The sequence below is a fragment of the Microtus oregoni genome, unplaced genomic scaffold (assembly GCF_018167655.1).
Source record: "Microtus oregoni isolate MIOR12 unplaced genomic scaffold, Mior012 000022F_ref0000154, whole genome shotgun sequence".
In the NCBI taxonomy this organism is placed as follows: domain Eukaryota; kingdom Metazoa; phylum Chordata; class Mammalia; order Rodentia; family Cricetidae; genus Microtus; species Microtus oregoni.
This window is the reverse complement of record NW_024543081.1, coordinates 10,401,283-10,429,276: the sequence shown is the minus strand read 5'-3', so window position 1 is coordinate 10,429,276 and position 27,994 is coordinate 10,401,283. Positions and strand designations below refer to the sequence as shown.

The following is a 27,994-nucleotide window of genomic DNA, read 5'->3' as shown; positions in this document are numbered from 1 at the left end:
AGGTTAGGAATAACAAACATTTATTGAGAAATGGAAAGTAATAAGCCCCTCCATCCTACAATGCCTTTCTCTCCTGAACAAGACACTAAGTAGTAATGCAAGGGAATGGGACATGAGGGCTGGCCCACCTTTTTTGTTTCCCAAGAGGACATTCTGAAATGCAGGCGGCCACCCCCACCCTACAACGTACCACACAGCCAGGAGGCTGAGGCTGACTCGGTTCAACTGTGCTGTACAGAGCATGCCTGATTCAACAAGAGCAAGGAAACTGGGAAAGGCCTAGGCCATCCCTACTCTATACAAAGCAAAAGGCATGCCAACTGTTCCGAGTAGCAGAGGCCCTAGTGTCTTGGTGTTCTCTTGGGCCAGGAAGGGCGAAACATGGGGGAATGTCTTCTAGTTGTTGAGAAGAATTGAGTTTGTGCCCATTTAGAAGGATTTAAGAGAAGCAGACGTCTTTAAAGAGCAGAGTGCAGCACCCTAGATACCGTTGCTGGATTCCTTAGCTGGGCAATCTCAGAGCTGAAGGACTGATTTTGGCTCAAACTAGATCCTTCTAGATGCGCAGATCTAACTCCAGGAGAACATGAATTAACTGAAGTCCTTTTTTCTGGGCTGGTTTTGAGAGGCTCATGGTGTCTCAGCTTCATTTCCTCAGCTTGTGCCTTTACAGCACAGCACATACTACTGGAATGAGTGCCCTTAGAATCCTGCTACAGCTGTGACAGCTTAAAATGTCCTGTTCCCACTGTCAGAGGACTACTGACCAGCTTTGGAACGGTGCTGCCCAATCGTCGGCCCTGCCTAAGCTCCATAGTTCCGCACCAGTCTAGGAACACGCTGTAGGAAATAGCCCACCAGCTGTGGTAGTCGGCTCTACTCTCGGACCACTCATGGCAGCGTAGGTCACTCACTCTAACAGAGACAATGCCATGGTGGCAGCTGCACTTTGGGCAACCCTGATTGCTGTTCTATAGATAACTGAAGCCAGAAAGGCACAGCCAGAGCCAGCCAACAGCTCCCATTCAATCAATCTCTCCCGAGTCCACTGTCCTGCAGCCTGTGGGTACAGCCTAGAAAAAGGCCCAACTAACTTGCAGCTGGAACCTGCACCAAAACCAGGCTGTGGTGTTGCCCTGTCAGGTGAGAGCCAAGAGGGCTAATGGCACAGGTTCCTTCCTGTGCTTCTATCTGGAAGCAGAGAGAACTGGGCCAGGGCCTTCGGCACAACTCTAACAAGGGTACATGAACTCTGGGAAATCCTTTTGGGTTGCCCAAGACAGCACAGGCAGCCAGGAGCTGGCAACATAGCCACCCTACCCGTCCCTGTCATAGAGCTCTGCACATTAGCAGTCAGGCTGAAGATAACAGTGATAAGAAGACCAGAGGCCAGAGACCTTACCTGGTGACCACCGAATGGCAGGAGGTCCCCATTCATTCTGTTTTGTTTGTAAAACTTCAACAGAACAAGAAAACTTCTGAAAACAAAAAAGCAGTCTCTCTGACAGCCCTCAAGCCCTGTGTCCCATGGGGCCACAAGGCTACCCCAAGGAAACAGTGCACCATTCCTAGGGAAGAAATCAGCCTGAGGCCAAGGGTAGGGGAGGCACACAGACAAACACAGCCTACCTTGGTGATGAGCGGAGCAAAGAAGAAACACACTACAGAAATGTAACGCACAGAAGGGCAAGGTGTGGAACAATATAGAAAGGTGGGTCCTGTCCAGTGAGGAAGCTCTCCCTGGTGCCTTGTCCCTTGCGCAGGGGGCTTCAGTCCGACGGCCCATTGGTCACAAGCTTTGCCTTGGGAAACAGAGCCACCCTCCTCTGCCCTGCTTCTGGCTCCCTCAATCCCCTCCTCAAAGTTTGATTTTGAATTCTGTGGGCTGTGTGGTCACAGAGGCCCCTGATGACTTGAAGAGAGCTTTGAGAATGGTGTCAGGGTCCACTTCGGCTGGAGGGTTGGAAGAGGAGGCAGGATTCCCCCGCCGAGGCAGCTCACTCTCCTTCTTCACTGAGGGGCTGTCACTCAGCCGCCTGTGAGAGCAGAGAACCAAATCCCTGTTAGTTTCTCCTTAGGTGGGGCTGGGTCTCACCACTGTTGGGAGCTAGGCATGGGGTGTAAGGCTCTCCATACCCTCTATCTGACTTCATCTTGTAGGAGACTTCTCTTTTTCTTATTTTCTACTAAACAAACGAAGACAACAAAAACTTGGCTGCAGCCTGCTGAGTGCCAGTTTCAAGTCTAGAAATACTGCATATTCTTCTAGGTAGTCACACATTACACAAATATTTCAAAGTTTAATATAAAACAACTACAATAACTCTGGTTAGCCAATGACTTCCTAATTTATCACATCATAAAAGCCTTCAATTTTTTTTTAAAGACTGATTTATTTATTATGTATACAACATTCTGCTTCTATGTATACCCGCACGCCAGAGGAGGGTGCTAGATCTCATTACAGATGGTTGTGAGCCACCATGTGGTTGCTGGGAATTGAACTAGGGACCTCTGAGAGAGCAGCCAGTGCTCTTAACCGCTGAGCCATCTCTTTAGCCCCCTTCAATACTTTTTAAATTTACAATTATGTTTATATATGTCTGTGCATGTGAGTGCTCACAGATGGTTTAGATGCCCAACATGGGGAACCAATCCTGTGTCCTCTGCAAGAGTAGCATGCACTCTTCTTTTTTTTTAAAAGATTTTATTTATTTATTATGTATACAACATTCTGCCTCCATGTATGCCCGCATGCCAGAAGAGGGCGCCAGATCTCATTACAGATGGTTGTGAGCCACCATGTGGTTGCTGGGAATTGAACTCAGGACCTCTGGAAGAGCAGCCAGTGCTCTTAACCACTGAGCCATCTCTCCAGCCCCCAGCATGCACTCTTATTACTGAGCTTTCTCTCTCTCCCCTTTCCAAAACACTTACTCCTGGAACAGTTTTACAGATCTGTCTAATCACTGTCTATTACCCAGGTTCAAATCCTGCCACTGCATGTCCAAGTCTATTCTAGGCCTGCCTGGCACAATTCCACCTACCTTGGCAATTCTCACCTTCTCCTTGGGTATTATTGCCCCTTTCAAGAAAATTCTATCCTGCCAGCCTCAACATTCTATGCATCTCAGGCTCCAAAAAGTCCTCAACAGTAAGCCAGGCACACGTGCCCAGGAGTGCTCCAGCACCAACTCAGCACAGTTACTTTTCACCTAGAAGTGTCAGTCACACAAAGGGGAGGAGACTGGTTTGCTTTTCACTCCCCTCAGAGTTCACTGTATTCAAACCTTGGGGACAGTCTGAGATAAACCGCTTGGTTCTAATTTAAGTGCCCCGATGACTGCTGAATATCAGAACAGAGATGGAATGGAGAACAAAAAAAAAAAAAAAAGCTGTGATGAGGCTTTAGCCCCAAGGACAGAAGAGGTGACTATGTAGAGCAAACAAGCAGAGAACTTTTCCTAGCTTGATCCCCTTGGCACTTACAGCAGGATGGGTTGGTCTGAGGTGATGACATTCCCATTCATATGAAGGTTGCACTTCATGGGTTGCCCTGGAAACCAAAAAAGAGAAAGGTTCCATCAAGAGACCTGTTCCTCATTAGAGGACAAAGGTCACTAACAACATGACCAAGGGTCAAATCCTCCCACTAAAGGCAGACATTAGTGCCCCAGCTCTGAAATCTAAGTATTGAGAGACTCATGCAGGAGGATTCCAAGTTTACACTCAGCCTGGGGTACCTCGTGCAGAACGAACAGAAGCTATCTAGCATGGAGATCTGGGGGCAGCTAACTGGCCATTTTCTGAATGTGTGTCCTACAGAGCTGGGAAGTCTGACCACTCTTTCACCCACTACACCCCTAAACTCCATCCTCGGAAAGTGATTTGAAAAGTCTGTCCCCATCTCCATGCTTACTCTTGCTAACAAACTCTTTGTCTTTTGTAAAATGTGTGATCCCTGAGTATGGTGTACTGTGTGATGAGAACGGGCCTGGTTCAGTAAGTCCTCGCATAAGCCAAACCAATGCTAGTAGTGCCTCTGAAAATCCCAAATGAACCTCTCTTTCCGGTATAAAGAATACAGCCTCAAGTACTCATCACAGCAACAGAAAACACACTAACACATGTAGACACTAAGGAAACCTGAGAGTGTATGGGACCCTCAGTAATGAGATTAGGAAGCAAAAAGGTCAGAACTCTGCTTCACACTGGAGTCGGTGACTGTGTAGGATGGGGATGGAACTATGTAGTGAGAAGCAGCTCAAATAAGTCTGTGAGACACATAGTAAGGAAAATTGGGACAATGGTCTGTATTCTGTCGATTATATTTTAAATAGACGCTGATTGGCCAGTAGCCAGGCAGGAAATATAGGACAACCAAACAGGAAGTAGAGGTGGGTCAATGAGAACAGGAGAATTCTGGGAAGGAAGTCCTAGTCTGCACTCGTGACCCAGCCACAGAAGAAGCAAGATGTAACTGCCTCGCTGAATAAGGTAGCGAGCCACGTGGCTAACACAGACAAGAATAATGGGCTAATATAGTTATAAGAGTTAATAAGAAGCCTGAGCTAATGGGCCAGTTTATAACTAATGTAGACCTCTGTGTGATTTCTTTGGGACTTAATGACTGTAGGAACCGGGCAGGACAAGAACTGGGTGGGACAAAAAACCTCAGACAACAAGAAATATTCATACCATGACCCTACATGAAACAAATTTAAAGATGTATGTGAGACTCTCCCTGTCCAACAGGATCAAGCACTGAGGCTACACTCGCACAGTGAGTCATGGCGCAAAGGAACAGAGCTGTGTGAGAGCATTTCTGTACCAACCTGAAACAGGTTCTGATAGATTACCATGTGCGCTGCAAACCCTTGAGCAACCCTAAAGAAAAGTTCAAAATACACACTGAACTCATTGAAGGAACCAAAAATCTGATTATTAGTTGTGCATGTGGGTGGATCACTGAATCTACTTAAAGGAAAGCAAAGGTGAAACTGGACTGAATCCATATTGCTGACCCCAGGCCCTGTGCCATTCTCTGCATTACAGTGCCCTTGAGGGTTTATCCCCCCTTCCTTTCTTCAAACTGAAGGTTCCTGGTACCCCGAATGAATAAGGTTATCAGGGCCACTTCTGCAGAAGCAGTGCTAACTCTAAGTCTGTCACTTTTTTTATTATTATTAATTTGTTTTTGATTTTTCAAGACAGGGTTTGTCTGTGTACCTTTGGAGTCTGTCCTGAAATTTGCTCTATAGACCAGGCTGGCCTTGAACTCTGCTTGTTAGGATTAAAGGCGTGTGTTACTGTTCCCTGGCCTCTGTCACATTTTGGTCATTCTGTACTGCCTGAAGCTGTCTCAGTGTTATTACATCTGCTGTGCGATACAGTAAGATACATCAGAAATGTGTGCCCTGGCTGCCCCACTGACTAGGCATTCCTGTCTCTTTCTAGCCTGCCTATCTTTGAAACATAATACTGAAATCAGACCAACTAATAACCTATATTTATAATGGATTTGTTTTGTTTGAACAAGGTCTAATTGTGTGGACTAGGCTGTCCTGAAACTACACAGTCCAGGCTAGATAGTCTCAGTTATGATGATTAGAAATGGTAACCTGGAAGGAAGGGCTGCATGTCTAGTAAATGCTGCTAAAGGCATAGGGCCAGAGGGGGACAGTGTTTACCAAGCACATGTGAAGTCTTTGGTTTAAACCCAAGCACTGAAAAAAAAAAAAAATAAAACGAAGCTGTGCCTAGTGGAGAATGCTTGTCAACTATGCCCTTGGGAGGTAGAGGCAGGAATATTGCTTTGAGTTTGAGGCCAGACTGAGCTACGTGCGAGACCCTGTTGTTTGCAAACCAATAATATCACCCCATCAAGAAAAAGGAATAGGCTGATGGGAGATGCACAGACACAACACGCTGCAAAATAAATTTACCCACTCAAAGACCTGACCTAAAATTATATGAAGGACTCTTGTGCATGGTGTAAGGGTGAGCATGTGGAGGCCAGAGGTCAACATCAGTGTCTTCCTCTATTGTGTTTCACCTTATTATTCATTTAGTTGTTTACTCATTTAGTTACTTATTGTTTGAGGCAGAGTTTCTCACTGACTGGCTAGCAAACCTAAGGATCCACCTGTCCCTGTGCCAATAGTTGTGGTATTGCAGAAGCATGTAACCTTTTATATGGGTGAGATGGGTGAGGGAACCTCAACTCAGGTCCTTATGCTATGCTTGCACTTAACCCACTGAGCTGCCTCCCTAGTCTTGAAATTACATCTTCTTTACAACTCAGGCTTGAGAGAGAGAATATGAATGAGAATGAGAATCCAGCCAGATCTGGATTCTCAGAGGCAGGTGGATCTCTGTGAGTTCAAGGCCAGCCTGGTCTACAGAGTGAGTTCCAGGACAGTCAAGGCTACACAGAGAAAGCCGGTTTCAAAAACCAAAAAAGAATCCAACTATAGACTTGGCAAAGACTGTATGGACATTTCTCTAGAAGATGCACACATGGCAGACAAGCACATGCACACCAGAGCACCTCCAAGGCTATTATTCTCTGCCTCCCTGATTCTAGTCCAGGGCCCTGGTCCTCAGCAGGTTCTTATCACATTCACAATGAGCAACTAGAAAGTAGCATGGCACAAAGCTCCTCTCTACTATTTAGCTTGAGATATATATATAAAAAGTTGTTTACTCACTGGTAGATCTCACCCAGAAGACTACATATAGCCAAGATTCCAGGCCTCTGAGAAACCTGTGCCCTAGCAAGCCCAAATGAGAAGCTTGCTTTCCCAACAAGACCCTAAGATACTCATCCACAGGGATGCACTATGCACAGAGTGCATGTCACTGCCTCTTCCTGTTACCCTGAAGTCCCAGATGTCTACCCGGTGGTGGCTCCCTTCTAACTTACCGTCCAGACATCGGTTGTTGTACTTCTTGTAAGCAGTGATGGCATCATCCTTTTTCACAAAGACAACTTCTGCTACCCCAGGATGGACCAGCCGAGCACGTTTGAGGGCTCCACACACACAGAAAAGCTCCTGCAAAGGACAAGTGAGGTTGGGAAGAAACCCTGACTCCCTGCCATTCACACTCTCCAAGGACTGCTCTGCAGCCCTATGCCCAAGATTTCAGGGTAGATTCTTTTCTTTTGGTATTCTCTGCTTGCAGTGCTTGGGACATCCCATGAAGTCACCTCCGAGTTCTCTTTGTGCAGGTCAACAGTGTTTACAATTGTGGAACCTCAGAGAGCTCTGTGATAGAACTACAACATGGTGCACAACTTCATTAAAAGCAGCTGCCAATGCATCCCAGGAAGGGGCTGTTGAAACTATGGATGCTAGTGTTCTACTGAGGGCAACTGAGAGTCATAGAGTGTTTGACAGAGGAATTCCCAGGATTTGACATGGTTCTCTGAGCACTAAAATCAGGCGAGTCCCAGCAAATTAGGCACAGAGAGTGGGTGCTGCCTTCTACCAGCTGAGTGATGACTTCTACTGGGCTGTGTGCTCTCCTAGACAGCTCCCTGCCCCAGCCTTTGGGGTGCTGTCTTTGTTCTCTAATCACCTCGCCTTAGAGAAGGAGGCAGAGGCCAGAGAGGGATAAGGAGATGTATGAGGGGTCAATCAGAACTTAAGTCTATTTATTACATGCCATCATGTCTATAATGTTTTGAGACAAAAAGGCCATTGACAAGATCTCCGAAATGACTTCACTATGCACCCCTAGCTGTCCTAAAACTCACTCCTTAAACTTAGAAGTCCACCTGCCTCTGCCTCGCAGGTGCAGGAATTAAAGGTATGCACCACCAAGCCTGCCCGACCCTACTGTTGTTCTTTTAATGTCACTTATCTGCACAAAAAGTTGTAGTATTTATTACTGACAAAATATTCTGAGTTTTATTTTCCACTTGCATCTTTTCAAAGATCTTTCACACAAAGTATCTGGTAAACAGAAAGTGCTCGATAAGCTGTTATTCTACTGTTGTCGTGTTACCCAGGCTGGCCTTGAACTTCTGATACTTTTAGCTCAGTCTCCGGAATAGCTAGAATTATGAGTAGAGGCCATTTCAGCTCATGGTTACCTTTTTTTTTTGGGGGGGGGGGGCTTAGCTTATTTCTGGTTTTGAGACTGTGTTTCTCGGTGTAGCTTTGGCTGTCCTAGAACACACTCTGTAGAGCAGCCTCGAACTCAGACATCCACCAGCCCCTACCTCTCAAGTGCTGGAATTAGAGGTGTGTACCACCACACCCAATCTCACTATTACTTTTAGAATCAGGAAAAAAAGTTTCAATTCTTTATAGTTTGCCAAGTCTTAACTAAAGCCAGAATGCTCTCAAGCTCTTGGGTGCACACTTGTGCATGTACTCTGTGAATGTTTGTCTATGTGTACTGCTTCTGCTAAAGAAGAAAGGGAGGCCTCTTAGTTCTAAAGCTGTCCACACAGCACTTTGGACTTCAGTTACCCAGCAAAAAATATGCTGGTCACAGGAGGAGCTGCGAGAACCTGAGATACGACTGCAGGGAGCTGCTGGACTCTCCAGCCCCACATTTTATGATCTGACAGTCCAAAGGGTGCTTGGGTTTCTAAATGAATACCTCTGTTGTCTGCCTAATATCCGCTGAGTGAAAGGAAAGTGCTGGCCGTTTCCAGGCTCACATTTACCAGGCACCTTAGCTATGCCCATGACTCTCAGAGTCAGGACAAGAAGGCAATCTACAGAGGTCACCTACCAAACCCTGCCAAGCTATCTTGCTCCTTCAGAAGATGGAATCACTAAATTCACAAAGGAGACAAGATGTTCCAAAGACTCGGGAAACACCAATCAGCAATGACAATGGTCCCCATAAGCTCTTATGTTGGAATGCTTGGGCTGCAGTTAGTGGAACTGTTTGGGAAGGATTAGGAGGTATGGTCTTGTTGGAGGAGGTGTCATTGGCTTTGAGATTTCAAAACTCACCCTATTCCCAGTATTTGTTCTTTTTGTCTTGTAGACCAAATTGTGAGTTCTCAACTGTTCCTGCTACCATGCCTTTGCTCCATCACTGTGGACTCTACCCTCTAAAACCCTAAGCCCCATATTAAATCCTTTCTTTTTAGTTGTTTTCCTCATGGTGTTTGGCCACAGAAAACAGCAAGAGGAACGTAACTAAGACAGGTATGACAGGGACCCTCCTAGCCCTGTCATGAAAGACATGTCATGATGTAGGCAGGCTGGACAGGAGGCTATTTAGAGGCCCCGTAGAAGAAAGCAAACAGTTGCACTAATGCTGTGCTCTCAAGGGCTGCCTCCAAGGCTCTTTCCTCATAAAGATCCGCTATCTCTGCCACCCCAGGACAGATCTGCTGAGCTCCCGTGAAGCCTCTGGCTGGTGCCCGAAACCTGGGCCTTCCAACACTAGGAACTAAGAAAGTAGCTCACCACACTGTACATAGTATGGCTTATAGTGAACACTTGCTTTATTTCTGCACAGTTATGGAATTCTGGTACATGCTAATAAGCACATGATGCCCAAGTGACTACCAGTCTCCAATAAAGCCCCGGACACTGAGTCTTTAAGTCGTTTGTTTCAAGTGTGATACTAACGTGTTGGGGGGAATAAGTCCATCCTGTTACCCCACCAGAAGTCAGTACCTGTTTCCCTAACTGCACCTTTGGTGACTTGGCCCTGTATCCTGGGTGGTAAAAGATTTGCCCTGAGCATGAGTATCCTCTGAGTTCCAGCAAATCCTTAATGATGTGGTCCTACAGACTTGTACTGCAGAAGCAGCCTGTGACCTAAAGGTCAGGCAGCTGTGACGGTACTTACAACAATGTCCTCCTCTGTGACTCGAGGGTGCAGATTATTCACAGTCATCTTGGTGCCTTCCAAGGGGCTGAGCGCAGGCTGCCAGAGACAAGAATGTGACAAGGAGTCAAAAGGCAGCATTGTATAACACAAAATCACTCCAGGCACAGCAGAAACCCCATTCAGAGTCCATCTATCACACTGGGCCTCTTGGACTATAGAGGCCATCAGACTCCTGCTACTTCTTAGGTGTGCAGACCCATCAGACCCAAGCCTCTGCATGGAGTGTTATCCATGCTCCCAGACTCAGTCAGCTCAGGCTTAGTAAAGGTATAGGCTTAAATTCCTGAGAGGCGCAACATGTTTCTTCAAGGTTCTCAGTAGCTTTCTTCTGGGACCCTCATGCCATGTCACTACACAGAGTGACCTCTCTCCAAGAGTCCTCACTGGCCAGCAAGTTCATTGAGGGTAAGGGTCTCCAGGTACTGGATTTTATTCACTTGCAGAAAGGGATGGCAAACATCCACTTCACAGGGGAGTTCTGAGGACCCGTGGGGTACACACAGCACAGTGACCATCCACACAGGCTGACTCTGGCTGGAATGGTAACTTTTACCTTACCTCAGCAGGTGGCAGCTCTTTGGGATGCTCCTCCTTGTTCACTAGCGTCCGGGACATGTTGGTCAAGGCTTTGGTTCGAACAGAGGAGGGGAGAACAGGAGCTGTGTAGGCATCATTCTGAACCACTTTTGTGAGAGGGAGGGCCTTGGACATGGACAGCTTGGAACTGCTCAGTCCAGTCTACACAAACAGGCAGAAAGGAATCTGAGAAGCCAGAGACACAGTCTTTTTGTTTTGTTTTTAGAGACAGAGTTTCTCTGTGTAAACACCCTGGCTGCGCTGGAATTTATTTTGTAGAGCAGGCTGACCTCGAACTCACAGAGATCTGCCTGTCTCTGCCTCCTGAGTGCTGGAAGTAAAAGTGTGCCATGACTGCCAGGCCAAGACACAGACTACTGTCTGAAGGGCTAACAGCTAGCTAGAGCAAGACCCTCAAAACTTCCTAGTCCAAGCCTGAGGGGTGAGGTTATCAGTACTAGCAATATACACTGGGGTGTATGGATGTGTGTGTGTGTGTGTGTGTGTGTGTGTGTGTGTGCACACGCAGGCTTAAGATCGACAAGCGCATACAGCCCAAGCACTGACTGAAGCCACTTTCCACAGGGGAAGAGGATTCCATACAGCTTTGAGCAAGAAATTCATCCAAGAGTCAGAGGCTCACCCACACTACTCAAACTTTTGGAAACCCTGCATTTACAGCTGATCAGAAGGCCAAAAGCCTGAGATCAAGCTCATTTCTAGATCAGCTTCTCATCAGCTTGCAGAATGGCTGGACACAGGAACTCTTTTTTAGTGATTAATTTTTATTTTCTATGCATTGATGTTTTGCCTGCATGCGTATTTGGAGCTGGAGCTGGAGTTAGAGACAGTTGTGAGCTCCAATGTAGGTGCTGGGAATTGAGCCTGAGTCCTCTGAAGAACAGTTAGTACTATTAACTACTGAGTCCCTAGGAACTCTGGTCCCTAGGAACTCTCCTAAGAAGGCATGGAACTCCTAGCTTCTGGTCTCCGACCTGGCAATACAGAGGCAGCATGACTAGCCGTAGCCTCTGTGGCTCTAAGACTGTGAGGACAGGCTGGCAGAGCTAGTATGCACAGACCATTGGAATCAGTCCCCTCTTGAACGGAGGATATGGTCCCTTGGAAACAGAAACTCCTCATATTAACATGTCTAGAAAGATGCATGACACTAAAGCCAGGTGGTTTTGTGGCACCAAACAGGAAGAAAGGAGGGATTCCACAGCCAAAGAAGTAGATGAGAGTATGGGGTGGAGTCAGTTCACCAGGCTTCTGAGTACTGTTTTTCTGTTTGTTTGTTTTTTTTTCCTTTTTAAACTGGAATTAGCCAAAGACTAAGCCAGTAGACAGGCAGACACCTTCAAACAGTCTAATTACTGAAAAGGCCTCTTCCCTTTATAATGAAATTAACTGGCATCACTCAACTTTACAACCACTATAAAAACTTAACTAGTAACCAGGAAATTACTTCACACTTGGGATCCTGGCCAAAGCTGAGTATTTGCAGCAGGACCCTCCTCAAGCTCCCAAACACTGCTTTCTCACTTCTCTGCATGATGTCCAACCAGTACCCTTACCAGATACCGCCCAACTTTCTTGACTTGCTGGTAAACTTCGACTGCTTACAGTTTATCCAGCCTGCTGTACTGTTACAGTAGCAGAAAACAGACCAAGACAATTCCCTTCAAGTGTCTCAAACCCAACCCCTGGGAACTGCAGCTCATTTCATTTCACTGCTAGGGGATTTTTTTTAGACAAGGATTCTCTGTATAAGTTTGGAGCCTGTCCTGGAACTTGCTCTGTAGAGCAGGCGGCCCTTGAACTCACAGAGATCTGCCTGTCTCTACCTCCCAAATGCACCAACACCACCCAGCTTGCTATGGGATCTTAAGCAAGTCCTAGACACCCTAGTCTCAGCAGTGGAGCTGGACAGTTAACGGCTCTAAAAAACTCACAGCATAATCAGTGAGAGGCCCTTTACTCTACAACTATACATCCACTGTAGAGTACCATACCATGTGGTGGACAAAGCTGCCTGTGGCTGCAAACTTCATCTGTTTAGGAACAGGTGCTGCAACGTCATCTTCTTCATCTAGGTCGTATAAGTTCTGAGAACAAAGAAACAGTAGTTGGGCTAGGGATGTTGCTTAATGATCCCTAGCACCCCAGAATAAACAAATCAGTCAGATCGATAAATACTAGTATGGCATGCAGGCCCACAACAAAAATCTGAACCAAGAACAGAGAAACAGCTGCTGAAATGAACAAGGAACTAAGGAAGGAGGTGGACACATGAGTACAGGGGCCTGGAGAGACTTGGGATTCAAGTCCTTACAAAGTGATTCTTACCCACAGAACCCAACAAAAACTGTTTAAAACTACTGTGATTTATAGGTGCTTGGAAATTCTTTTTTGGTAGAAATAATCCAGTAGCCCAGCCTGGCTTGAAACTCAGTTCTCTTGTCCCCGGCCTCTCAGGTACAGAACACATGGCTAGAAATAACTTTTTTTGTTTGGTTTTGGTTTTTTTAAAACTTATCACAGTTATTTTTTTTAAAGATGTATTTATTTATTTATTATGTATATAGTGTTCTGTTTGTAGGTATGTCTGCTGGCCAGAAGAGGGCACCAGATCTCATTACAGATGGTTGTGAGCCATCATGTGGTTGCTGGGAATTGAACAGGACCTCTAGAAGAGCAGCCAGTGCTCTTAATCTCTGAGCCATTTCTCCAGCCCTGGTTTTGTTTTGAGGCAGGATTTTTCTGTGTAGCTCTGGTTGGCTGTCCTGGATCTTCCTCTGTAGACCAGGTTGGCTTTGACTCAACGAGATCTACCTGACTTTGCTTCTCGACTTGCTGGGATTAAAGGTGTGTGCCACTATTGCCTGGCTCAAAAGTATCTTTTTATAAGTAGCAAATGCTTATCCAAAATCTCTACATTTTATAGTCAGTTAACGACACAGTCTGAGAAAAAAAATTTCATTGTGGGAGAACAAAGTATACTTACACTATTTACACAAGTCTAGATGGTAAGATAGTAGAGCCTAGTACATAGCTAGTCTGGTATATGTCATTGTATGCAGTCTATCACTGACCACAATGCCACTGTGAAGTACATGACTATGTATCATTTGGCTTGGAAAGTCATCCATCCCACAGGCTGTAGGAGCAAACCTAAACCTGACAAAGAGTTTCATCCCAAAGGATAAAATTCACAGGAGAATTTTTCTAGTGTTCACAGGAGAGTATTTCTAGTAAGGAAAACGTGAAACCAACAATTATCCAGTTGTTAAAGATTTTTATACAAACTTGAAACACATCATGAATAAAAAGAATGTTATAAAATTGGGTAAGAAAATAACCTCAATTCCACTTAAGTATTACAAATAATTAACAACAGCAACAACAAATAAAAAAAGACAGAGAGGGGGCTGGAATGGTTCTAGCACCATAAGGCCCTGAGTTCCATTCCCAGTACATCAAAACAAAACAACAACAACAAAGGGGGGGGGGGGGCAAGAGAGATGGCTCAGCAATTGAGAGCACTTGCTGCTCTCAAAGAGGACCTGGATTTGGTTCCTAGTACACAAATGATGGGTTAAACTCCTGTTCCAGGTACCTTCTTCTGAACTCAGCGCCAGGCATACATGCAGTCCACATACAAACAAACACTGATACACATTTTAAAAACAAACTTAGAGAGGAGCTATAGCAGAACATCAACAGTTCCTGGCTTGGTGAGCAGGAACATGAAGGTATTTTTCTACATCAGGCACATGTAATGCTTGTAACAATTTAGTAGTTTTCCTCTCTTCTACTGCCATTTATGCCTCTCCTTTCTCAGTAAGAAGTATCTTCCCAGAGGCTCAGGTGTAGGTGCTGAAATGGTACAATGTGTAGCATCATACACCAGGAGGCAGAGGCAGGAATGAACTAGAAACCAGCCTACATAAGACCCTGTCTCAAAAACAAAACAAAAAATGTTTCTATTTTTAGAGACAAGGTCTCCCTACATAGCCAAGGCTGTCCTAGCCCTTGTAACGCTCCTGACTCTGCCTCCCTGATTACACATATTCCATACCTAGATTAAGACCGACCTTCCTTCCTTCCTTTTTTCGTTATTTGGTTTTGTTTTTGGTTTTTTGTTTGTTTTTTTGAGACAGGGTTTCTCTGTGCAGCTTTGGCTGTCCAATCACTCTGTAGACCAGGCTCTCTGGACTAAAGGTATGTGTCACCACCGCCTAGTTGTTTCATTTTAAAAAACAAAGTCTCATTCTATAATCCAGGCTGTCCTGAACTCACTATATATCCCAGGGCTCAAATTCATGGACTCCTAGTGCTGAGGTTAGAAATGTGAACCATCATGTCTCCAAAGAGGGTCTGCTTCTTTTTCTGCAATAGCATCTCATTACATAGACCAGGCTAGCCTCAAACTCAGAGAGACTCAATTGCCTATGCTCCCTAAGCGCTAAGATTAAAGGTGTGTGACATCACTCCTAACACAAGTTTCTTCTTAAAACTCACAAACTCTAAAGTGAAAACCTTCTAACACTTTGAAATAGGAGCCACAGGCCAGTCCTCAGTTGATTTACCCAAGCAGACCTCATCAAACTATATGCTGCATACACACTCAGGTGTGGGTACCACACACTCACACACCCACACCCACTCATTTTACCTGTTTGGCTTGGTGGTTATTGACAACATTGATCCTCATTCCAGCAGGATGAGCATGAAGTGGCACCATGGCCTTTTGCTGTGGAACCTAGAAACATCCAGTGGTCATAATCCATCCCAGAAGGTTCATGTGCATTCTAAGTATAGGTCGACGAACTTGAAATATGTTGGCATGTACAAGGATCAGCCAAGGTCAAACAATAATAGGCCTGAAGAGCTTAATGAATTTGGTAAATAATTGGTGTTGCTACCCCTGTTTAAAACACTAACACATATTAAATGCAGTTTCCTTTCCTTCTGGAATAATGGTTGTGTGGGGTGGCTGGGACATCGGACAAGCATTCTTACCTCCTAGGCACCTATCCTGTTCCTCCCATTGACTGGATGAGTGAATAATGCCAGATACACTAGTTCACGTTTCTTTCAGACTATTTTTTTTAATATTTATTTATTATGTATACAATATTCTGTCTGTGTGTATCTCTGCAGGCCAGAAGGGGGCACCAGACCTCATTACAGATGGTTGTGAGCCACCATGTGGTTGCTGGGAATTGAACTCAGGACCTTTGGAAGAGCAGGCAATGCTCTTAACTACTGAGCCATCTCTCCAGCCCCCAGACTATTATTTTTTAAAATAAAACTGAGGTAATTATTCTGAAGTTGAGAGAGGAACAAGATAGAATTTGCTAAGTACCTGCCATAGCATGTGTACAACATGCTTTGTATTCTCATTTTTTCTCTACTTTTGCCTCACTTTGGAAAGTCATTCATTCTTGTGGACCTTTCCTTTAAAAGACAATATTCTGTATGCTACAAGACTGTCTCTAATGTATTCTCCATGCCCTTCTCTAAGGCAGAAAGTGCTAAAACCAACACTTGAAACAAAACCTTGCACTTTTCCATTCTCCAATGTTTCCTGTATACTTCTAGCTTACTTCCCAGGTTTCTGGAAATGTAGGCAGGAGCCAGAGCCTACCTGGATGGTTTTGGTGAGTTTCAGAGCAGGAGTCACTGTCCCAATGGGTGGGCTTGTGAAGGTAGCAGGGGATCTCCTCTTCAAGCTGATCTTCTCCCGGGCATCAGCCACCTGCCAGGGATTCTGGGGCACAGTGCTCTGCTGCTTTCGTGAGTTCAGCATCTCTCTGGCATCCTGTACCTTTCCTTTGATCCGAAACCGAGCATCTTTCTGCAAAAGCTTCTCTCGGGCATCTTTGACTCCAAGCTTGAGCCGAGCATCTGAGATACCAATCTTCTGCCGGGCATCAAATCTCTGCTGGAAGGTGGCTGTGCGAGTTGGCTGGCTAAGAAGACTATGTTGGATCCCAACTCGAGATCGGATGCCTCCAACTCCTGGTCTGGTGCTGAGCCTGCAAGTACAAAACTGTAACAGTAAATGGATCTGAAGACCAACAGGAGCCCATGGAGGAGAGCTAGAAACACTGAGCATAGAGCTTGCCCCATAACTCTCAAAACCTAAACATACCACCTTCTTTCTTTTTTAAAAAAATATTTATTTATTTATTTATTTATTATGTGCGCAATATTCTATCTGTGTGTATGTCTGTAGGCCAGAAGACGGCACCAGACCTCATTACAGATGGTTGTGAGCCACCATGTGGTTGCCGGGAGTTGAACTCAGGACCTTTGGAAGAGCAGGCAATGATCTTAACTACTGAGCCATCTCTCCAGCCCACCAACTTCTTTCTTACCTCTGGCTTTTAACTTGCGTCATAAACAAAAAATTATGGCTAGTTCACAACAAGTTAAGACTGTTTCATCCCTGATCATGCTTTCAACCCTTTATGTACCTGGAGGTATTTGTTATTCATGTTTTCTGTGTAGAAGGCAGTGAAGCTGCCTCTTAAAACAAATGGTGCCACTATGTAGGCAGACACCTCTCACTAGGACTAAGGGAGCCAACATGTAGGTCTCAGCACTATAAAAACTAATAAAATGAAGATAAAGATTTAATAGCCATGCTGGATGGTGGTAGCACATGACTTTAATCCCACGACTTGGGAAGCAGAAGCAGGTGGATCTCTGTGAGTTCAAGGCCAGCCCGGTCTACAAAGAGAGTTCCAGGACAGCTAGGACCGCTACACAGAGAAACCCTGTCTTGAAAAATAAAAAAGACTTAATATCTAGGCATGGCAATGTTCATAACCACAGCATTCAGGAAGCTGAGGCAAGAAGACTGCTGCTGAGTTCAAGGATAGTCTGAGCTACATTGCAAGACACATCTCATATAATAATAATAATAATATAAAAAAAAAACAGCCGTGCAATGGTGGCGCATGCCTTTAATCCCAGCACTCGGGAAGCAGAGGCAGGCGGATCTCTGAGAGTTCGAGGCCAGCCTGGTCTACAAGAGCTAGTTCTAGGACAAGCTCCAAAGCTACAGAGAAACCCTGTCTCGAAAAAACAAAAACCAAAAAAAAACAGAAAACAAAAACAAAAATAAAAACCCACACAGGGGCTGGAGACAGAGCTCAGTGGGTAAGGAATTTTTTTTTCTAACAGAGGACTTGGGTTGTTCCCAGCTATGGCATAGTGGTTCACACCATCTGTAATTCTAGGTGATCCAATACCCTATTCTTCTGAGTTCTGAAGGGCACCAGGCCCATACATGGTACATGCATGCATTACATACATGCATGCAAAATGCTCATACACATAAGTAAAACTTAAAAAAAAAAAAAAGAGTAGGGGGCTGGAGAGATGGCTCAGAGGTTAAGAGCATTGCCTGCTCTTCCAAAGGTCCTGAGTTCAATTCCCGGCAACCACATGGTGGCTCACAACCATCTGTAAAGAGGTCTGGTGCCCTCTTCTGGCCTGCAGGCATACACACAGAATATTGTATACAAAATAAATAATAAATAAAAAAAAAAGAGTAGCTCTGCAATAACAAGAACGCACAATTTCAACAACTCCTAAAGTTAGAAATGAAGGCTAGAGCAATGGTGAAGTGGTTAAAAGCTCTTGCTATATTCTTCCAGACCAGAGTTTGGTTACCAGCACCGGTGCCAGGAAGCTCACAACCAACTGCCTGTAACTCCAGCTACAGAAGATCTGATGCTCCTTGCTAGCCTTTTCAAGCACTGCACATAAACACATGCATACACATAAATAAAAGATAAAACTATAATATTGTTTTTAAAAATTAGAAATGAGGGGCTGGAGAGAAGGCTCAGTGGTTTAGAGCGCTGGCTGCTCTTCCAGAGGACCTGGGTTCAATTCCCAGCACCCACATGACAGCTCACAACTCTCTGTAACTATAGTTTCAGGGGATCCAACACTCACACGGAATGTATACAGGCAAAACACCAGTTCACATTGTAATAAGTCTGCACAAGAGGGTCCTTGGCGGCGGGGAGTCCGAACCAAAACCACGGTAGGTGAGAGACAAAGACTCCATACAGACAGAGCTTAAAAGTGGGGAGCTTTAGTGCAATAAAGGGAGTAGGGGAAGGAAAGGGAAAGAGGGGGGAAGGGACGGCAGAGAGAGGGATGCAGAGAGAGAAAGGGGAAGAGGAAGAAGAAAGAAGTAAGCAGAGTTTCGCCTTTTAAAGAGAGGGGATATGGCCTGCCCTGCATGATACACTCTGTCAGGTCCTCAAAATGCAGAACCAGGTTCATCTGAACGCTAGCACACATTAATCTTTAAAAACGAGAAATGAGCCGGGCAGTGGTGGCGCACGCCTTTAATCTCAGCACTCGGGAGGCAGAGGCAGGCAGATCTCTATGAGTTCGAGACCAGCCTGGTCTACAAGAGCTAGTTCCAGGACAGGCTCTAAAAAACCACAACCCTGTCTCGAAAAACCAAAAAAAAAAAAAAAAAAAAAAAGAGAGAGAGAAAATGAATTAAACTCCATTAAGCAGGCCCCATGCCCCATACCTGTGGTTTGAAAGTCAACACCTGGCCCTGCTGAGTAAAGTAAAGGATGGGAGTCTGCAGGTTTCTCCTGCCTGACCTACCTACTCTACCCACAGGCCTCTATCCAGGCCAGCCAGTAAAAGCAACCATTCCTAAGGCGGGTGTTCTGCCTTGAGGTGTGCGCCACCACTTGATTAATTTAAAATCTTCAAGAAAAGTTAATAGTTAAAAATTCATATATAGGTCATCTCAATTTGCTCTAGTATGCCATGTATAAACTCCTAAGGCTATAATGGTCTATTCATGCTAGCAAAATCTGCCTTACAGATGGATGTCTTTGTCAGTGTTTAGTCTTCCCATGGACTATATGTATGGTTTAAAGTTTATACTAAAAGAGCTTCAACTCAAAAGTTGTAATTTTTAAGACATTATTTATTTTATCTCATGGTATTGGTGGTTTGCCTAAATGTGTGTCTGGGTAAGGCATTGGATCCTAGAGTTACAGACAGTGAGCTGTCATGTGGGTGCTGGAAATTGAACCTGGGTTCTCTGGAAGAGCAGTCAGTGCTCTTAACCACTGAGCTGTCTCTCCAACCCCCAAAATTATAATTTTTAAGACAAACTTAATGGAGAAAAAATAAAATCTTAATTTTATAAAAATTACTTACTTTAAACAGTTAAAGATCACTAAGACATAGAAGTTAATGGTCAGTTACCTGATAAACGATCAAATTCTTTTTTAAAAAACATTTTTCATTTCTTTTCTTTTTTTAAGATTTATTATGTATACAGTGTTCTGCCTGCATGTGTGCTTGCATACCAGAAGAGGGCACCAGATCTCATTATAAATGGTTGTGAGCCAACATGCGGTTGTTAGGAACTGAACTCAGGACCTCTGGAAGAGCAGTTCCCTTGGATGGAGCACAAGCTGCATGCTCAGCCTCATTACAGGATAAGGATGCATGGGAAAGTAAGACCTGTCAATAGTCTGCTGCTCCTGTCTCTGGCTGTGTAGGCCAAACTAGAAAAAGCCTCCTTATCTGTAGAGAAGATGAATTACTCTTCACTCTCACGTGACAGGGAAAGGAATTCTCTTGCCTGTGGAAGGTCTGAGAGTCTACATTCAGACAGGCAAACTGCTGTGGAATAATCTTCTTATTCAGTGTGAAGAAGTGCTATTCTGATTGGCTTAGGAAAAAGCTAAATGGCCAATAGCCTGGCAGGATTTCCAGGCACAAAGGGTGCTGGGAAAAAGATGGGCAGTCACAGGAAAGGTGGAGGAAGCATGACATGTAGATGAGGTAACAAGGCACGAACCCCATGGCAGCATGTAAATTAATAGAAATGGGTTAAGTTGTAAGAGCTAGTTAGAAACAAGCCCAAGCTATTGGCCGAGCTTTCATAATTAACAAGAGGTCTCTGTGTCGTTATTGGGGAGGTGACTGTCCTGAAAAAGGAAGTCCAACTACAGAAAATAGCAACTGTTTTGCCCTCAAAGTCTCCAGAACAGACGTACGAGGATGCTGTGAACAAGTGAGCCTGCACCTAAGCCTACCATCTGACTGTACAGGATCTGTACGCCATTTCAGTTGGTTGGGTCCTCACCCTGGCTTTCCATTCTTCCTCTTAGTAAAAGCTAATTCTAGGGCCCACACCCTAACCACCCATGTGCCTGGTTAAAGAAGGCTGCCAGATATTCTGCCACCACACTCACAGTTGTGGACATTTATCCAGACTATCCGAGTCATGTCTGTGAAAACTGCCAGATAATCCTATAAAATGGCTCAATCGGGTTCTAGTTCTCTTTTAAATTGCCAATTAGATGCTGAATTTAACTAAATTTAAAGCTTCTTTTACAAAGCTTCCAGGTGCTTGTTTCTTTTTTTTTTTTTTTTTTTAATATTTATTCATTTATTATGTATACAATATTCTGTGTGTATGCCTGAAGGCCAGAAGAGGGCGCCAGACCTCTTTACAGATGGTTGTGAGCCACCATGTGGTTGCTGGGAATTGAACTCAGGACCTTTGGAAGAGCAGGCAATGCTCTTAACTACTGAGCCATCTCTCCAGCCCAAGGTGCTTGTTTCTTATGTGGAAGTTTGGTGTAACTGCTAATTACCTTCTCCTTCTTCAGAACTCTGGTACACAATCTGGCCAGTTGACAATTGTATTTATCTTACTAAACAAAACTGATGTTAGACTTGTCTCTAATGTTCCTACAAAGTTGTACAGTTATTACCTCCTGCAGTTTTCTGGATCTGTTACCATCTGTCGAGTTTCACTGTGGTCCCTTGGAAGGACCCTCCTCCGAGGCGCTCTGACTACTGCCCTTTCTACATTGTCCCTTTCGTCAGCTCAAAGAGAAATCTGCACCCTAAACTCCTAAAAACAGTTTGGGTGACCTCTGAAGGGGGATCCAATTCCATCCAACTCATCCCTCTTTTTGTCACTCTGAACAGTTTTTGGCCCTCAGAACTAGAACAACCAGACTAAAGTCTTCCTAGATCAATTAAACTGCTTTACCAGCTCCTAAAAGCCCAAGAAACATTTCAGATCAGTTTAACACCCAACCTGGTTCTTTGGTGCTGCAGTATTCTGTGACTAGGCCTGGCTACAGGTTGAGATGGGATCTGTGCCCTCCTCTGAAAACGACGCTGCTTCCACACCAACAGATCCTAACGGGTTTGAGATGTGGCCCAAAGACACAGGGACCAAACAAAAATTCCACCACAAGCTTCTATGTATGTGTGGGCCTCTAGTTCCCTCCCATTCTGCTCCTACCCTGATCACTTCTTCCATCCTTATTATTATCCTCATAGTCACATTTTTACCCTCTTTTAAGTGTTTACCCTCTGAACTTCCCCTATACCTATCTAAAAGGTTCCATGTAAGCTATCCCAATGGCTCTCACCCTACAAGGGATGGGGCGCCAACACTTACAACATGGCCAACTGACCAATCAGATTAAGGAAGACCTGACCTTGGTACAACACAGTATTAGGCACTTTACAAAATCAAATAGATTCCCTGGCTATGGCGGTCCTCCAAAACCGCAGAGGACGTAATGACTGCCAACAGGGGGCACCTGTGCCTTCCTAGAGACAGGATGCTGTTTTCACAGGAACCAATCTGCTCTAGTATGGGAAAATGCTAAACAATTAGAATCAAACACAGAGAAAGGACACCTGACTACTTGGGGACCACAGACTGCCCCCTTGGCAGGCCCAGTCACTATGATTGTGCTAACTTTACTCAATGGTCCCTGACCTTTCAACTGTCTCACCAAGTTTCTCCAACAAAGACTATAAGCTACTGTCCCCAGGAGGAGTATCTCTTAGGGCTCTAGTCTTGCTCAGAGACAGAGCACACTGTGCTGCTGATCAGGTGAGAATGCACAGGAACAACACTTGGCAAAGTCCTCAGCTGGTCACATATAAGTCACCAAGACAATCTGGACTGACATTTTAATCTATAGCAATGCCTTACTTGGTGACAGGGATACACTGAGAAAGAAACAGCTTAGCACTGCCATGTCACATAACCCCAGGGGCCACCTCCATGCATGTCACTTTTATCTGTACAGCAAGGGTGCATTTGTGGAAGAAAGGTTCTGGCAGTTAGGGATACAGGCACTGCTCCTGCTGGGAGTAGCTCTCTGCAATCTGATGCATTCATCCCCTGATTACAGGCATTCATTCAACTCTTTTCACAGCTTTGGGGATTTCTGTGTTCCAGCTTTTCATAATCACATCTCCTCTCCTGCATGAAAAGACAGCTATTCATCCCAGCAGGCAGCAGCACTGGTTACAAGGCAGGCATTAGTCATCAGGGATTCTTCAAACACAACTGCTGGGTGGGGGCAGGTCTCTAACCAGAGTCAATTATGTTACCTGCCCCAGAACTGCTGAAGGCTCTCTCAAAGCCTCACATCCCATTGTAGGGACAACTGAGTTTCCTAAACACATTCTGCACATTTGTCCTCGGAAAGGTGAAGGAGGGCGGCTTTGAGCAAGACTCGTAGCTGCCCCGCCCTAGATAACATCAGTACTGTAACTGCGCAAGTGCTCCAAGCACCCCCAGGCACGCCTTGAGATCCTGGGAAGAGCACTGCAGGCCAAGAAAAGGTACAGATGCCACTGGACCCTTCTCTCTCCTAGTCTCCAACTAGAACCTAGCATACACTAAGGGTGTGGGGGGCTAGGAATGCCTTGCCTTCCTGATTCTGTGGAAGACAGAGCCAAGACCAGCTCCAGCGGTCATGAAGGTAGCCCCATGGGTTACATAAAGTGGATTTAAATACAGGAAGGGGAGTTGTGTTAGAGTATATGTGTGTTGACATAATTAAAAAAAAAAAGGAACAAAATAATTATTTGTGTGTGTGGCCACGTGTGCAGCAGAATACAAATGTAGGGATCAGATGACAACTTTCACTGTGTTCTCTCCCTCTACAAAAGAGGTCTGGGGATAGAACTCGGTTGCTAGGCTTGGTGGCAAGCTTTTTTACCTGCTGAGCAACCGCATTGGCCCTGATCACTTGGGGGGGGGTGTCTTATTGTTGTTTTCTAGAGATTTTATTTATTTTTTAAATTTATACGTTTGATTAAATGTGCATATCTGTGTATTATGTGCACAGGGAGGCCAAATGAGGATATCAGATCCTTGGGTACTACAGTTACAAAGGGTTGTGTAGGGCCATGTGGGTGCTGGGAATTGAACCCAGATCCACTGGAAAAATAGCTAATGCTCTTAACCGCTGAGCCAGCCCTGAGGTCATTTTTATACAAAGAAAACAAATAGAGTTTAACCCAAATTAGTAGCAAGACAAGATACTACGAAACATTTTTTTTTTTTTTTTTTGGTTTTTCGAGACAGGGTTTCTCTGTGGTTTTGGAACCTGTCCTGGAACTAGCTCTTGTAGACCAGGCTGGTCTCGAACTCACAGAGATCCGCCTGCCTCTGCCTCCCAAGTGCTGGGATTAAAGGCGTGCGCCACCACCGCCCGGCTAGGAAACATTTCTTTACTGCAGTATTTTCAGACATTTCACTTGAAAGCCTTTCTTCCATCTTGGTTCATGTTTGGAGCTACATTTCCTTCAGTTTATCTCAACAAGGAGTAACAGTGAGGAGCAGATGTAGACCTAACTTCACTTTCCTCCCACCCACTGTGGCTCCAAGGACTCCTCAGGCATGATGTGCAGCTCTCAGCTGATCAGCTCCAGCACACTCTAACTGCAGTGATCCCAAGAACTAGACTAACCAGACTGAAGATTCTCACGTCTACGGCGGAAGTCAACAGGGCACAGCCAGCACTACGGGGCTGAGGGTCCTTCACACTGGAGACACTAGAGACAAGTGTGTGTGAGACAGCAGAGTCTACCAAGAAATGAATCAAGGGCCACTCAGACCACTCTGACTCATCCACAAACACCCACTCATCAAAGTGTCTTTCGTGATTAACCGGGGACCAAGATAATACTGTCCTTTCTATGAGAAGTTGCTCTGGAAGACACTTGACCACAAATGCAGTTGGTGCTGGGCTCTCCGGCTCCTGCTCGGACTGCTCCCCAAGGTCCTGACTGCAAGAAGGGCTAACAGGCAGGTGGGCTTACGGAGGCTGTTTTCCCTGGCAGCCTCTGGCTTTTGTCATATCCACTAGGAGGAGAGAGGCTGCCCCAGGAGCCACATACTCTTTCCAAGTTACTAAACACAAGACTCTTCTCAGGAGAGCTTTGCAGCATGAAAATCGAAGTTGCCAGAATAGCGATTCCTTCTAAAAACTACTACACAATATATTTATTGTGGGAAATGACATCACAGATATGGAGCCCCAGATCTACAGTTTGTTGACTGTGCAAGTGAAATGGAATTTCAATGAGTTTTAACCCTTGCACCGCCTTCTAGTCTTCCAGAATACTCCTGTCCCAATCCAATCTTCACATAAAAGCATAATTCTCACACTGAAAATCGGTTTATTTTTCTTCTTTAAGCCTTCAACAGTGACAGTGAAGAAAGCCACCACCTAGTGAGCACTTGGCCTGGGGAAACAGACGTTACTTGTGTTTTAGACAATGGAAAGAGAGAGGACAGTAAAGCAACTTACATAGGATCACACGGGAAGGAGAAGCAGAAGTAAACCATGGTCTCCGAGTGCAGACCTTCTTGCCTATCCTTTCCCCATGCAGTGAGTTCCCTGCTTCTCTTCCATGACACCTCCCACCACATCATGACAAAGTATATTTGCCGTTTTCTGAGACAAGGTCTAACTAGCTCGGGCTGGATAACAATTCTCCTACCTGAGCCGTCCTAGTGCTGGGATGGCAGGCATGCTCCACCACCCTCAGCTCTAACATGGTAGGAACTTAAAAAGAAAATTATGGTTCAGATCTAGAATGTTCTCCAGAGAATTCATTGTGGAAGGGTTGGTTTCCAGCTGGACGTGCTATTTGGGGGTGGGGTGGGGAGTGGACAGGGTTGTCTGTGTAGCTCTGGCTGTCTGGAACTCCACTCAGATCGGGCTAGCCTTGAACTCTGAACTCAGAGATCCACCTGGGACTACAGGTGTGTACCATCACACCTGGTGGTGCTAAGAAACAACTGCATCAGGAAAGACTAGCCTTACCAATGGATTACTCCACTAAATGGGCAGCTAGGGGGTGGGGCCCAAAAGCCAGAAGCAGGTCACCTCCTTTAAAGGGTGTATGTTTTGTCCTTTCCCCTCTCTCCTCCACTCACCCCTCCTGCTTCTTGGCTGCCTTTAGGTGAACACTTCCAGCTACTGTACTATTCGGCCCAGTAATTCTTTTCTCTGTTAGTTTACTATCTCAAGAATTATCATGCCAATGTCACAGCTAACAAGCTGCCAGGAAGACCATTATGAGAATGCTGCCCTGTCACCACCTCCCAGCTGGACTCTCAAAACTTTTAATTGGCTTTACCATCGTGGCTGTCAATGACTATCTCCTATGGGCCATTTCATTATGGCCCAGAAGGCAGCGTTAACTGGGCGGTGATGGAAGCCGTAATGCTGAGATTAGAGGGAAGTACAGTTCAGTGTGGGAGATGAAAGTGTTCACTAGACACAAGCATGGGGAAGGATGAGCGTTCACGAAGCAGATCAATGTCTGGGAAACAGAACCTAACATCTCTACAGCAGGGTGTTTACAAACTCAACAATCTATAAATGTGTTGAACCACTAGCCAATATCACGTCTTCACATGGCAAATTTAAGCCTCTGAAGGGCCCAGAGTAAGTCTGAACAATAGTCCACCTACCCAGCTTGTTCTACTTGCCCTATATACTCAGTCACAAGGAGAGCAGATGGTTAAAAATTATGACAATACCCCAGCTGTGTTCAGAACCATGTTAAGATAACCACAGACGTGTGTACGCAAACCCCCGTTAAGCTTACACAAACACTATGTTATCACAAGTGGTAAATTACAAAAAGCACTCCCCTCAAAACCTAACCTCAAGAGTATAAAAATTCCTTTTACTCCCCTTCCTTGACTCCCTACCTTTTTGTTGTTGCTGTTTTTAAGAAGCTGATGGCCTCTTCTCAGGGTCACAGACCCACACCCCAACCTGCCTGTGGCCCTAACTTGTTAGGAGTTCTGGTAGCCCGTGGTGATGGACTAAAGTTATTTCTGCTCATCTAATTTTGGTAGCCTCGGCTTCAATATTTGCACGATTCCCAGACCCACAGTCCTAGAAGCTAGAGATGGTTACCAATGTTTAAGAGTCTACTGAGTCTTAAAAACTCCAAGACATCCATCAGTGAACACCACCAATGCACCCTGTCGTTTTCCTTCCTTCTCGGTGGCCAACTCAGGCAGCAGTTAAAACTCTGAGCACTCTGTGGCTTGCCTTCTCGCAGGCTCTAGCTTCCCACCTGTGAAACGGGTACAAAGTAAATCAACAGTACTAACCGGGCGTTCGTAGAGCACGCCTTTATTCCCAGCACTCAGGAGGCAGAGGCAGGCGGATCTCTGAGTTCAAGGCCAGCCTGGTCTAGAAGAGCTAGTTCCAGGGCAGGATCCAAAGGTACAGAGAAATTTTGTCTCGAAAAACCAGAAATAAAATAAAATAAAAAGCACGGGAGTGCCTGGAGCCCCAGTTACTCAGGAGGCTGAGGCAGGAGGACCAATAGAGTTCAGGAGTTCGAAACCAGCCTGGGCAACACGGAGAACGCCAGCTTCTCAAAACAGAAACAAACTCGCCTGTCATCTCAGCACTTGGGAAATGAAAGCGGGAGGATCCAGGCATTTAAGGCCAATCTCTACGACACACCGAGTTGGCGGCCTGCTCCCGTTATGTGAGACCCCTGTCTCACGAAAACGGAGAAACAAAGCAAAACAAACAAACAAACAAAAATTACAGACACTATAGTGCCAGGAACAAGGCACAATGCATCTGAAAGCTATACACCGCCTCTCAGCGGGCCCGGGTTAACGACAGCGGCTAGAGAGAACCTGCAGAATTGGGCATCCCAACTCTGAGCTAGGGTCACGATCGCTCAACTTCCGTCCTCTTCACGCCGCGGGCCACAAAGCGCGAGCAGAGACTGCGCCACCGCGGTCCCCGGACCCAGTAGCCGAGTCGGAAAGGCCGGCCCTGCCCAGCCCTAGGCCCGCCCGCGGCCGGGCCTCCCGGGCCCGGTAACCAGTGGGCTGGCGAGCGGATGGGCCTGCGCGGCCTGGCCAATAAGGAGCGCGGCGGACGCAGGGGGGCGGGCGCAAGCGGCTTCTAGCGTCGCGCCCCGGGCTGCTCCCTCCTCCACCCCCGAATCCCTCGAAGCAGCGGGCCCCACGAGCCCCTAACAGAGGAGAAGGCCGCTCACCGTCCCTTGGTCGCCGTTCCGCGCTTCCGGATGAGCTCATCCAGCGAGATGTCGGCCATCTTGCGCCGCCAAACCTAGTGGAGAACGGAGAAGCCGTCAGCAGCGAGCCCGCCCCTTAGCCACTCACGGAACGACAAGCAGCTTCCGACACCCGGACAACCAA

The 27,994-nt window shown here is 45.8% G+C and overlaps 1 protein-coding gene across 1 annotated transcript; it reads right to left on the bottom strand.

The window, feature by feature from the left end:
* Window positions 1-3: 3 nt before the first annotated feature.
* On the bottom strand, window positions 4-27,994 carry Poldip3 (DNA polymerase delta interacting protein 3). The gene is made up of 9 exons (XM_041672396.1): window positions 27,832-27,994; window positions 16,097-16,487; window positions 15,122-15,208; window positions 12,459-12,551; window positions 10,426-10,605; window positions 9,826-9,903; window positions 6,926-7,055; window positions 3,490-3,556; window positions 4-2,036 (listed from the first exon to the last, which is right to left on the bottom strand). The coding sequence occupies exons 1-9, from the start codon at window positions 27,888-27,890 to the stop codon at window positions 1,859-1,861; spliced, it is 1,263 nt and encodes a 420-aa protein (XP_041528330.1). The 5' UTR covers window positions 27,891-27,994; the 3' UTR covers window positions 4-1,858.